We start from the raw sequence: 13,684 nt of genomic DNA on the forward strand, positions 1-13,684 counted from the left end.
GATAAACAACACAGAAAAATTACCATTTTAACCATTTTAAGTGTACAATTCAGTAGTGTTAAGGACATTCATATTGTTGTGCAACAGTTCTTCAAAACATTTTCATCTTGCAAAACTGAAACTTAATGCCTATTAAACAACTCCTCATCCCTCCCTTAACCCAACTCCTGGCAACCACCATACTGCTTTCTGTTTCTGTGAATTTGACTAGATACCTCATATAAGTGGAATCCTACAGTATTTGTCTTTTTTCACCATGGCCTTAAAATTCATGAGACAGGATTTCCTTTATAAGGCCTATTTTGTTGTCTATATATACCACATTTTGTTTATTCATCCATCAGCGGACATTTGGGTTGCTTCATGTCATGGTTATTGTGCCTCTTATTTTTACACTTAATTCAGGTACTTCAGATTTATATTGGTTTATGGAAGAAGATAGAAACTTATATTTCCAAATTATTAATTAATTGATTTAGCTATTTCATAGACCATCCTTTCCCATTATATGGGGTGCTACCTTTCTTTTGTATATTTAGACAATAGAACAATAGACTGGATCATATCTGTTCAGTATATACATCTTTATATTTAGTGTATTTGTATAACCTAAAGGCCCAGATACTAAAGTTAGTTTCTACTAAGTAGCTTCTGTGCTGTTTGATAAGTAGCTAACATCTGTAGGATTTTATGGTTAATTTTCTGTATTTTAAATTTAATGTAACTTTTAAATTTAATTGAAACATTTTTTTCCCTTCTACTCTAAAGCCGCTAAGCAGACTTGGCTTCGTTCTTCCTTTTTTTCTCTCCCTCTTTTACTAATGTCTGCTGAAGAAAAAAAGCTGCTTTTACAAGACAAGAGCAGCACCAGCATCTATATAGTATTCTTATTGATTTGTGGGATGTGCATTAGTCTGAATTAGGCTGTCTTTGGACTTGGACATCTATATATACTATTAGGGCAGGACCTACCAATTCTATGAATGTATTTTAGTTTTCTTGCATTATCATCCCAATGTTCTTTAGTTTTCTTTCTATATTTTAAAAATATATTTCAAATAAACTAGGAATAATTTAACATGGACACACTTGGTATTTAGGAAATACGAAAGTAGAAGAGCTGCTGTGAAAACTGAGGTAGGTGAGTTTTAATTCTATCGTAGGTATGACATCTTTTAAATCAAACTTTTGCTGATACACAGCAGTGATACTAAACTTTGGTGGTTTTTTTCTATTTATTTATTTATTTTTTTGTGGGAGGAATCTTAAAGGGAAATTGTGTTATTTTTTGTTTGTTTTTATTAAATCACTTAGTAAATATAAACTGTAAAAATTGTAAACACTAGAAAAAAAGTAATGAGTTGAAAATCTTATTTTTTATCCCAGGGTGTCTGCCATTACAAACAGTAACTGCAGCGGACTCTGATAGGTATCTTTGAGTATGTGTTTCTGTATTTTAGTAAGATATATTCTCGTGGTAAAAGTGCTAGACCAAGAGGTGCATGGGGGTCTGCTTCTGTAACTTCTGGTGTATTATGTGTGTCAGTTCCATATTTTTCAAACTACAGTTGTTTCGTAATGATTTAGAATGTGCTAGGTCTAATATCAGCTTTTAAACCCTGTTCATATCTGATCTCTCTGGGTGTCACTCTATCTTGACTGTTTATTTATCTATGAAGAGCCTGATAAAATATCACCTCTTCTCTGAAGATGTTCATAACACTTAGCACATCGGTTAATTATAACCTTAATAACTCATATTTTTTACAAGTGTTTATGCCAGGCAAGTTCTGATTGCTTTATGAATAGTATCTCATTTAATCCTCACAACAACTCTGAGGAAGATAATATTATCTACATTTTTATAGTTGAAAAAAATCAAGGCAAAGAACATCTTGCTCAGGGTCATAGTATATGATGGAAATGGAGTAAAACATGGGCAGTTTCACATCAGAGTCTGCTTTCTTAACTTCTGTAGTCTACTACCTCCTTACTCTTTTATGGCCTCCCTAGTAATTGCTCAAGAAATATATTTTGTGTAAGCTATAGAGCTCACTAGCTCATTTTATCTTGCATCTAGGTCCTCTTTAGAGATCTGTGTGAATGACATCTTATTATAATTTAGGACCTGCGCCTAGATTGTTACATATAAGTAATAATAGTCCTGGAACATTTCAAGAGTTGGTTAGTCCCGCCCCCCATATAAACATTGCCACCATACAGTCATTCAGAGTTTTCTTTGGATAGTAATAGATTAGAAAATTATAAATCACTAGCAGCTTTCCCTCCTTTGTTCTTTTTCTTTTTGAAACCATTTAAATCTTGACTCAGAAAATACTGGTTAAGATATCATTGGATTTTATATCTGCTTTTTTCCCCTGTAGCAGTATGAAGGCTGCCTTACGGAATGAGGAGATATACTTAATAAAATTTACATCTGTTTTCTGATTATATATGTAACACCAAACTATAAAGCTTTAATTTCATTTATTTAGGCTTCTTGTCCTAACTTTTCTTTTGAATACGGCGGATTGAACGTAGTCCTTTAATTTCCTTTCTGCCAAGTGGCCCACTGATATTGTTTAAAGATTGAATTAAATCACAATTGTGAAAAGTAGGAACAGATGTTATTATATGTTAGCCAAACTACTGTAAAGAGGAGCAAAGGGACCTCATTAGCTCTGTAACATTAACGTGTGCTTGGATGTGCAGGGAAGGAGGGGAGAAGATCCAATTTAGGCATGTATAAATACAGATTTAAATAATGTCATCAGTACTTTTTTTCTCTAAATAGTGTTAGTCTCTCTTTTCTTCTGTATTAACTTTATTTTCAGACTAGGCAAAGATGGCTGCCAATGGAGAGGGGCATGGGATAGCCTAGCCAGACCTGGATCATGTGGCCACCACTGTGGAAAGAATCACCTCCACCCAAATCACATGGAATATTTTCCTTACAAAGAGGGGTTATGTTACTAGAAAAAGGGGTTGGGGAGAAAGCATACTGAGGAGTAAAATTATAGTTCACAGTCCACTACAGGTACCATCAGAGGACCAGAAATTTTGAGAAGATAGAAAGTTCGTAGGATTGGATTGACAGCAAAATCTCAGAGGAAATTGGATCTCAAGATACCAGAGGTAAGCTCAGGTTTTCCTAGGGGAATACCAGAAAGGTTCTGAGCTTGGAGTCAACAAATGCAAAGAATAGTAGTAGTAGTTGGGTAGTAATCAAGAATTTTTTAAACAATTATTTTCCAAAGTGCTGGGTTAGCTGGGCCTTCTTCCTGCCCTTTCTCCAGTTTAAACAGCTCTGGTGGTAGTGATGCCTGCCCTCAGTCATGAAGTCTCTGAACCTATGTCTTAACAAAGTAGACCAACAGTTAGTAGGATAGCTACTGAGATGTTGGAACCTGAGAGAGAAGCAGAGGTACCTAAAGCATGCTATTCTAGATAAAAGCTGTTTTGGCGGTTCCCAATGATCTTGACTTTTTGTCCAGGTGCTTTTCTGGGATGCCTGCTTATCCATATGCCCTGCCTATTTAAATAGTACTACTACTTTAAAGTGTGTTTTGAAACAACTTGGGTATATAAATTTCTTTTTCCGTTGTAGTTGATGAATTCTAATAACATATCAAATATTTCTGATGAAAATTTAACATGAGTTGAGATGTTCTGTAAGTACACCATACACACCGGATTTTAAAGACTTAGTATCAGAAAAAAAAAATCCCAAATATCTTCTTAATAATTTTTAATATGGATTTATAGTGAAATGACAATGTTTTGACTATATCAGGTAAAATATGTTATTACAATTAAAAAAGTAAATAAATAGTACTATTCTCCCATTTAAAGGACAAGCCATTTGGGAAAACAAACCTGAACAACCTCAGAGAGTGCCTACATTGGCTTCCTGTACTCTCTAATCGTTCATTTGCCAATGTAAACAGGGATAATCAGACAATTGAGGAGAACCATGATAGAAGAGGATTAAGATGAATAAAATGACTGCTCTCATTTATAATTCAGAAAAGAACTTCAAAGGAAAAATATAATTGGTATTCCATTTGAGGTTTAAGAACATGTTGCAGTGATTGGTTGATTTAATCTGCACTAAAAAAGGGGTCAGAGAACTAGAAAAGATTTTGAAAATTATAAAGAAAAAATTTAATGGATGGGCTAAATAATAATTTAGCATGATTGAAGATGGAATTGCTAATTTGGAGTTAAAGAGGAGGAACTCTGTGTATGTGAAATAAAAAAAAATCTGGAAAATTTGAAAGAAAATAAAGACGTGTGGAAAATACATGACAAAGTTTTCACTTCTGTAAATAAGAGTTAAGTAGAGAACAGGAACAGTGGGAAGGAAAAAAATATTGAAAAAAATAATTGAAGTTCATGAGCTAGAGAAAGACAATGAATTTCAGACTGAAAGAGCTCATCTAATACCAAGCAGGAGGAATGGAAAAAGATCTACATCTGGTCACATCTAGTAAAATTTCAGAACTCTAAGGATATAAAGAAAATCCCCAGTTACTGCTAGAGAGAGGGACTAGAAAAAGGAAAATCCAAATGACTGAGTGCTTAGTGGCCTTGCTGAATGCTTGAAGACAGTAGAGTAGTGTTGTCATCTTTTGTGGAAAAACAGATTTGTACCTAAATATTCTGTACTCAACCATACTATCACATGAGGACAAATACGTTTTTTACACTTGGAAAAACTGTACCTTATATGACTATTTGAGATACTATCGTACAATAAAAACTATAAAATAGATTATATGATGGTAGGATGGTATGGAAGGGAGGAAACAGTGGTAGCTATAGGGGCAATCCTGAGTCTTCAAAAAGAACTGAACAAAACTAGAAGAAAATTTAAGTATTATCAGCCTGAAATACATGGACTAGTAATGTTTAAATGACATAAAATTACATTACATTATATTATATCATATTATATATGCACTTATTTTTTAGTTTTTAGAATCAACCTAGAAAATATGTAAAATTTAGGCTTAATTATAGTTAGGGAGTAGCTTGTATTATAAACTTTTGTAATATAAAAATAATATAATCTGTAAAATTAGGAGATAGAGGGCAACAAGAGATTGGTCAATGCCCTTTTCTTCAGTGGATAATCAATAGCATATAAAATTGGTGAATCCAGAAACAGAATGAAAATGGTATTAAAGTTAAGGTGGTAACTACACTAGAAAACTTAACAGTGTAAAAACATTGCAAAAAGGACTTACTACTCATCTAATGCCTTTGTGGCCTTTGAATTTTTTAAAAATTCCACTTGCACATACCACATTTATAATATTAAAAAGAGTACAGATATGTTGAATCCACCTAGTTAGATAATAACACTTTTAGTTATAATGTGACATTTTAGGATCCCATGGCTTTTAGAAACTATCTAAGGTAGAAATAGACACCTAGGGGTTATTTCCAGAAATTGAGAAGGTGTATAAAATACAAGTGCGACTATTATGTAGAATGCATAATTATTTCTTGACTTGCTTTACACTCCTGATTTTGTATGTCAGCTCCTGAATTTTTTCCGTGATTTTGTTTTTAAAAGTTTACTGTTAAAAATTTGGATATACGGGAGAATTCTGAGTCTTTCCTCCTGCCATTGCTGCTAAATAAGATGACATTGTCTGTGATGTATTGAAGATCTGGATTGGAAGCCTGGGTTATCCATGAGGAGGGAGTCATGTGATCGAGGAGAGTGATAGCTACTGGACTCTGGATGTGTCTTCTGGCAGAACTGGAAGAAGGAGAATGGAAATAGAAACGACCTTTTTTATCCTTCTAAGATGAGGTTGATATTATGACCCTATCCAGACAATATTTGTTGAATGAAAGAATTTTATTTTGATCCCACCTTGACTTTAAAGGCAGGTTGACATCTTGTTTCTGTTCCACATAGGTAAAATGTTTTTTGGAAGCTTTGTTCTAGGAATGTTGCATCAGAATCATGATTTTTGGGGGAGCAGATTTCTAATGGTATGTTTTTCAGATTTGATTTTTAAAAATATAAAATCTTTAAGATATACACCTCTAAATATTGAAGGTGTAAACTGCAAAAGCGTCTAAAACCTAGGTACACTATCCGTAATAACTGCTTAAACCGTATATAGTTTTCTAAGTGGAAAACTTAGAGCTGGAATGCTAAAAATCAAGTTATGCAAATGTATACCCTTAAAATAACTTACTTATGAGAAATACTTTAAAAACTAAGCATTTTGCAGGAAATCATGGAATTTGTATAAGAGGGAGATGGTTTCCTCAAGCATACAAAAACAAATACTGAATATAAAATGTTTGGCAGTTCAGTTATGCTTTTAAACATTTTGTAAGCTATTAGTTATTCAGTGCCTACCCTTTAAACAATATTAACTACCTTCACTGAGAGATATTACATAAATGTTTTTAAAGAGGGTGGGAATTGATTTAGAAGACTTTCTAAAAATATTTGACTCGTAAGAAATTGGTGATAGAGGAATTGAAATTATGAATATAGGTTAAATTTGATTACATAAAACATACTGGAGAGAGATCTGTTACACATTTAAAAGTTGGTAGGTACTGCTGTTTTCTTATATTAAGTTTTGTTGGAGATTTGGTAGTAAAACAATATCTGAAATTTGTGGGGTAGGTTGAAAGTAGTGGAAACATTGCTTCTAACATAGCTGTGTTAAATATCTTCATGATGACCAAAGAAGTATTTTGCAGTTATAGTGAATGAAAAAAGTGTGTGTGTGTGTGCGCGCGCGCACACACACACACATAGTATTAGAATCCTGTCTATATATTTACCTTAAGAATTTTGGAATGTCACAGTTACACTTTGAGATTCTTTATATGCTCCTAAAGATCCTGTATCTGGTCAGGATTAGGTTAGTGGAAAAGGAAATGGTGTTCATTTACAATTTTTGGCCTAACCCTTGGTGGATTGAGACAACTTAATGTAATACATTTCTTAGGAGATGGAATTATGAGTGAGAAACAGTAGTCTTGTGGTATTAGGAATAATTACTTACTGGCAAACCATTCAAGATTTGTTATAAATTGATTAGACTAGAAATAGCAGAGTGATAGCAGGCATCATGAAAGACCAGACTAATTGGAGCTTGTTGCCAGTGACTCTAGACCATCAAAGAACCAGAGGAGGAGAGCCAGTGACAGCATTCGGAATCCAAGGTTATTTGAGTAATTTTTACATCCTAATTATTCTCCATGCCTTTGATACTATCTTAAGTGAGTTACCTGAAGCTGTTTTTTTAGTCCCGCAATGTAGGATAGTGGTCCTTCAGAAGACTCCTGGAAATTGGTGACTCTAAAAAATTGACTTTGGACTTAAATCTGTTTTTGTAATTTGTAATTTTATTTCCGGTTCCTCTACTCCCCACTACTGTGTGTGTATAGGGTGTGTGGTGGGGCAGGAGGCTGTGGGTGTGTGTAGTATATTTTCTTTTTGTTTGTAGATACTTCTTGTTTTGGAGCAGAAGAGAGATAATTTGTTGTTGACCAAATGGAGAGTACTGTGCTATCAATAGATTTACTCTACTTAAAGCAAAACCAAATGTATCGAAATGAGTAATTTCTATCATATATACTTGTTTTTATTTTTAATTGAAAATGTACAATATAAACAGATTTGAGGGTGAATGCTAACTAAAATATTTTATCAATTTTGTATACATGGAACCTATTATGAAATACTGGAAAAAGAATGAATTCATGAGTAGAGACAACAAATGCAAGTATCCAACAGGCACAACTATTATTGGAGATGTCGAAAGAAGCTGCTTTGTTTTTTATTTTGCTTAGTATGTTACTTATATTTGGACAAGACCGTGCTTGTATTTCATTTTGTACTAGGACACATCTGGATGAAATATTTTGTTTAAATTTAATAATATTTTTGTACTGTTCTAAGTGGACTTTTTAGGTTTTGTTTACTAATTATAGAAAAATTAGAAAAGAGGAAAAATTGTAGATTTTGTTGTTAAACTTTGTCAAGGATCAGGATCAAGTTTTTCTAGATGATAGACTCTTGGGGATGGACCAAGTTTATTTGCCATTCTTATTGTGTAGTATATAAAGCCTGTCACCTAGTAAGCACTCAGTAAATATTCATATAAATGAATGACCAAAAATGGTAATTATGATCTTTCAAAAAAAGTTACTTAGAGCTTTTAATAGTATTAATCTTGAGAAATTATTTAAGCAATTAAATTATTATAAAATAATTTATACCCTTCTCACATTTAGAATGTAGTACTGATGGCCTTTGCATTATTTCATTTATAAAGTTACAATTTTATATGTTCTTACTTAATTTTTTGTTACCTAAGCCTTTCAGTTATTCCTGCACATATCAAGTAGCATTTCCACCTGTTAACATTTATTTTGAAAGTTCTCATGAAAGTTTAATCATTCTTATTTTTAAATAGTATCAAAATTAGATCTGGGATACATGTCAAACTGAGATAAAAACTGTTTACTAATCATTGTGTTAGTAAAAACTTAGGCGTGGAAGTCTCTTCTTAGTATACATTTTTAAAATAATGATTGAAGTATTACTTTAGAATTTTATGTTTTGAAAATGAATAGTTTGAAATAAATCTAAGGGAAATAAATACATCCAACAATACAGTATTTTAATTCTAGCTCTTTACAGTACTAAATTATGGCAGATAATTTACAATTTACTTCTAAATTGAAAAAACCTTTAAACCTAGATGGAATTTGTATTTTAGCAGAAGTAGATTTTTTTTTTTTTAAGGACAAATCATTTGACTCCCCATTCTTCTCTCTTCTTCAACTACATACATGTACATAGAATCTGCATTGTGGCTTTCCACCTGCCTCTTTTTTTTTTGGTAAATGAATTTATAAATCTGTCAGGGAATGTATGTGATTTTGGTAAGGGGCAAAAGTTCAAAAGTTAGATGAGAGGAAATGTAACTTTCATTTGAGATTTCTTAAAAAGTAGAAATGATAAGGAACTAAAAATAGGTATAGATATGTATTTTAAAACTATATTTTGCTTTCTGATCTGGGGTTTTTAATAGACTTGTATCATTACACTTAATAGATTTAGGGACGCATACAGTCTCTCCACTGTTAGAGTATAAATTAGTTCAACTTGTTTAGAGGTAAGATAAAGTTTTAAATATATATACCTATCAAGAAATTAACCCTACAGATATATTGAGGCATGTGAAGAGTATATATGCCCTTTCTTTGGGCCTGTTCATTGCAGCATTATGAAATGTTAGAAACAACACAAGTGCCCGTTAATAGGGCACAGCTTAAATAAGTTATAGTATAGTTCTTTAGAGAAAATTTGAGTAGCTATCATAATCAAAGAGATAGATATACATGTGCTAATCTGCAACAATTATCACAGAGAATTAAATTTTAAAACCGAGGATGGAGAAAATATGCATAATGCGCTTCATATATGGAGGTTATTTCTGGAAGAATATACTAACTAGCGCCTTTTAGGAGTTATGAGAGGTAGGTTTACTTTTCCCTGTATTCTCTTCTGTATGTGAATTTTTCTGTGTACATGTGTTACTTTATAGATAAAAACCATAGTTAAAAACTATGGAGGTAATGAAAAGGATATTACTGTGCTATATTAGACATGTATCTAAAGCCCTCTGTTGTATATAGCATGAATGGCTTAGGAGAAATAAAGTGTAAAATCATGGGGATAGTGTTTTAATAATATACAGGCTTTCAGAAATTTGACCAGATTTTATTAGCCCTTTAATTTAAATTCTGTTAAACTCTTTAATACCTGTATCATTTGTGCTTGGATCAGGCTATTTCACAGTTGGGTTTCATACTTATGAAATATAATTTACAGAAAAAAAGAGAAAAACAGGTGTATTATAAAGTAATGACTGCATATCATGCTTTTTGTTTGAGGGATGAAGTTTGTTTAGATTTTGTTTTTCTAGAAGTTTGTTTTCATGTAGGTAGGTAAAATTAGTACATTTGTCTTAGCACCAGTTGGCCTTGTTTTGTTTGAAAATGTGGATTTTGAAAAGTCTTGCCCTTCTCTAAATCGAAAAAAATATTTGATGGGAACAGAACTGCTTTACAAGGAATTTTTGATTTAAAAAAATTTATGTGGGAGAACATCAACATATAAATCATACAGAATAGAGTTCTTGCTTGTCAACGTGTGTGTGTGTGTGTGTGTGTGTGTGTGTGTGTGTGTGTGTGTGTGTGTTTGGCTTTCTTGTTCCTTGTTCAAAAAACGCAGTTCTGGTCCTAAATAAAATCGTAAATTTTAGAAGATACCTTCATCCAATATTGGTATTTATTGAACTTCTGTCTTTTCTTCCCTTTTTTTTATTAGAGGCTTTTCTCTTCACTTTGGACATTTGAATCTTACTTTAGTAAATTTTTTTTTTTTTTTTTATGATTCAAGTTATTTTAACCTTACTGGTTTTTATTTACATGAATGTTAATATTTACTATTTTCTCATGAATGCTTTGCTGTTGGAATAAATGAAAGATCTTATAATATTGAAATCCATTGTAGGCAAATGGGAAACAAGTTTTTTGCCTACAAAATGAGGTTGAAATAGAAGGAAAATGACACATTTTAAAAATATAGGAGCATAAGGCAGATGTATATAAATCTGTTTTCACATCATTTTTACCAGAGTATCCGATGCTGTGACATAGATCATTATATTAACAAAAAAGACCAGAAAATACTTTGTTGTTATTACCTTTTTGTAATAATAAAGAATTATAGAAATTATGAAACATAGATTTGGTTTATATTGACTATTTCTAATATTTTAGTGACCTAAAGAAAATAGTCACAGAACAAATGTTTTTGTCACCAGAAATTACTCCTAGTAGTAGCAATAATTTAAAAGGAATTAGGATGCATTGCTGCATATCAGATGATTCCTTTATTCATGCATTTGTTATTTAATCAACAAAGAAATACTTAAGTGCCTGCCTTGTGCCAGAAACTCTGCTTGCCCTGACTGTGTTGGTGAGCAGTGTTGCTTACTTTCATCAACCTTCTGCTCTGTAAGGAGAGATAATAAATGGTATTTAAGCATCCATAATCACATTTATTGGTAAAAACTTAGCAATAAATGTCAGAAAACATGAGAGAAGCACCCAAATAATCCTAGAACAGAGGAGGCGACAGGGAGTTGTTTGGTTGACTTGTGCCTTAGGGGGTTGAATTTCTTGTCAAATGACGTTGGAAAGCCTGTTCTTGGCTTATGGGAAATAAGAGTGCTCCAACCTGAGAGTTCTTTGAACTCAAACCTGTTTTTGGCTTGTTTATGTTAGAGGAAGGTCTGAGAAAGAGATACTTTTTTGATGACTTCTTTTAGCTTAAGGATGAGCAGTTTATTTGAAGCATGGAAAGAATTGACCTGGAAGGCAGGAAAAAATAAAAGCCAGTTTGCTAATTCTTTTAAAACTGGGTCTTAACAATGGAAATTGTTTTGTTTGAGAAGCCTCCAAATGCCAGGTTTTGTTTTCCATTAATTTCACACAGTCTTTGCAGTCAGACTGTTCAGAGTTTGAATCCCAGTGCTATATAACTCTGCACTGAGACTTGATTTCCTCATCTGCAAAATGGGGATAATATCACTTGGAAGAAGTATAGTAGATGGTTCAAAGGATAGACTGGAACCGACTGCCTGCATTTCAATTTTAGCTTCTCAATTTAATTAGCTCAGTTGGGAGTAAGTTGGGCAAGTTACTTAACCTATCTGTGCCTCAGTTTCCATGTATGTAGAATGGAGATAATAGTACCTTCCTTTTCTTAAGCGTTATTGTAAGAATTAAATGAACTAATATATACAAAGCACTTAAAACGCATGTGGTATTTAATATGCACAATGTAATTATTAATGTTATTTTAAGTTTCTATCCCTTAGCAGCGTTATTGAGGGGGTTAAGTAACATGTTTATTAAAAAAAAAAAAAAACTTATACGTTGCTTCCTAATTCTCAGAGACTGAGTAGTAGATAATTTATCTTATTTAATCTTCAAACAAACCTGTTAAGAAATATTAGCTGTCCTGACTATACCTAGAAAAGCTCCTGATACACAGTAGATAATCCATGTTGAATGAATTAACCCATTTTATAGATTAATAACAGGCCCAAGAGAACTACAAAATCTCTTTCCACTAAAACCTGGCATCACTTTGGGGAGACATTACTGGCAGTGTCATTCCTATCACCGCTTTCTAAGTAGATTTGGCCATATGTGTTAATAATAACTCCTTCTAATTTTTTTCTTTTAAATATTCATTTTGTTATGAAAATTTAGACTAGAAGAACTGTTCACTCTAGAATTGTAATTAGATTATATAATTGCACATTCAAGGATCCTTCAAATTCAGTTTGTATGGCATTCCTACAAGTGCTGGGTTATTTATGTTGCAGAACATAGAACATTGTTCCTTTCCCACTGCATTTTTTCATATTACAGATTACATAGGAAAGAAATTTGACAAAATAATAAATTTGACTAAACTGAGGAGCAATTACAATAATATATAAACTCACTGTACTGCCAGTCACCCATTTTATTTACCGTTTAATGATCCAGATGGTATTTCTGAATTTCAGTTATCTGAAGTATTTTAGTATCTCATAATATTTTTGAAGGGTGTGGGAGAAGGTCATTTTTTTAGTTAGCAAATTAAGTTAAAGGCATTCCTAGAAAATGAATATAACCATGTACTATGTCTTGCTTCTGTAATTGTAAATCAGGTGATTGTTAATCTCACTTCCAAACAGATTAGTGTATAGAAAACCAGGTTACCATTTTAAAAAAATGTACATTAAGATTATTATTTTTGACACCCTTAAGTTAACATCTGTCATATATATGCTATATAATGCATTCACCTAGTGTAGCAAATTCATAATTTGGTATTACCTTGCCACTTCCTTTGTGTATTTAATACAACCATTAACCTTGCTAGAAAGAAGGCTTTACTAAGGTAAAATTGCTACATAACGCACTTCAGCCTCTTTAGTTCATCCAGGAAACCTGTTAAATAGCTTTAAATATATATACTGTGCGTATATATGTTATATATATAATTATTTCCCTTTTGAAATTTTAGGATTTTAAGATTTGAAATGGTAAAATAAGACTTTTATCTAATGAAATTACTTGACAGAACTTTGCTTTGGAATATAGCTTCTGTGTCTTTAAAAAATACACAGTGAGTCACCCCCTGCTCTTTTGGTAGATGCCTGGCTAGTGAACAGCTAAGCTGCTTTAGGCATGTAATAGAACATTCCATTTCCTGTTCCCTTGCTGACACAGAGGAGTGTTCCTGCTGGCAATGATCTAATCATAGTGCAGTAAGAAACATGGCAGTTTGATAAAACATGGTGGAGACAGCGGCTGAAATGGAAGCATATGTTCTAGAAGACATTCTTGAGGTAGGGCTAGGTTTGTAAATAAAATGAAAGTTGAAATCTAAACAAATCTTATCTGACGGAATTATTTTACAGATGAATAGATTAGAGGAGAAAGCAAAGAGAGGGAGAGCATAAAAGCAAGATACGGTCAGACCTTATTCCGTGTGAGAATGTGCCAGTCTGGTTCACATGATTACTAAACAAATCTAGAATTATTTTGTTTAAACTTCATGTTT

The 13,684-nt window shown here is 32.5% G+C and overlaps 1 protein-coding gene across 6 annotated transcripts in view; it reads left to right on the plus strand.

Annotated features, from left to right (window-relative positions):
- Positions 1 to 13,684, plus strand: part of ANKRD17 (ankyrin repeat domain 17) — a 136,600-nt gene that overhangs the window by 17,905 nt on the left and 105,011 nt on the right. Inside the window, exon 1 of one of the 6 annotated variants that reach the window (XM_036227871.1) lies at positions 10,475 to 13,469. The exons of the other annotated variants lie outside the window; for them this stretch is intronic. Coding sequence (XP_036083764.1) covers positions 13,416 to 13,469 — 54 coding nt within the window. The 5' untranslated portion in view covers positions 10,475 to 13,415. Of the gene's footprint in view, positions 1 to 10,474; positions 13,470 to 13,684 lie in introns of those variants that run through there. 6 annotated transcript variants of the gene reach the window in all.

This window comes from Rousettus aegyptiacus, unplaced genomic scaffold (assembly GCF_014176215.1).
Source record: "Rousettus aegyptiacus isolate mRouAeg1 unplaced genomic scaffold, mRouAeg1.p scaffold_m13_p_10, whole genome shotgun sequence".
NCBI lineage: Eukaryota > Metazoa > Chordata > Mammalia > Chiroptera > Pteropodidae > Rousettus > Rousettus aegyptiacus.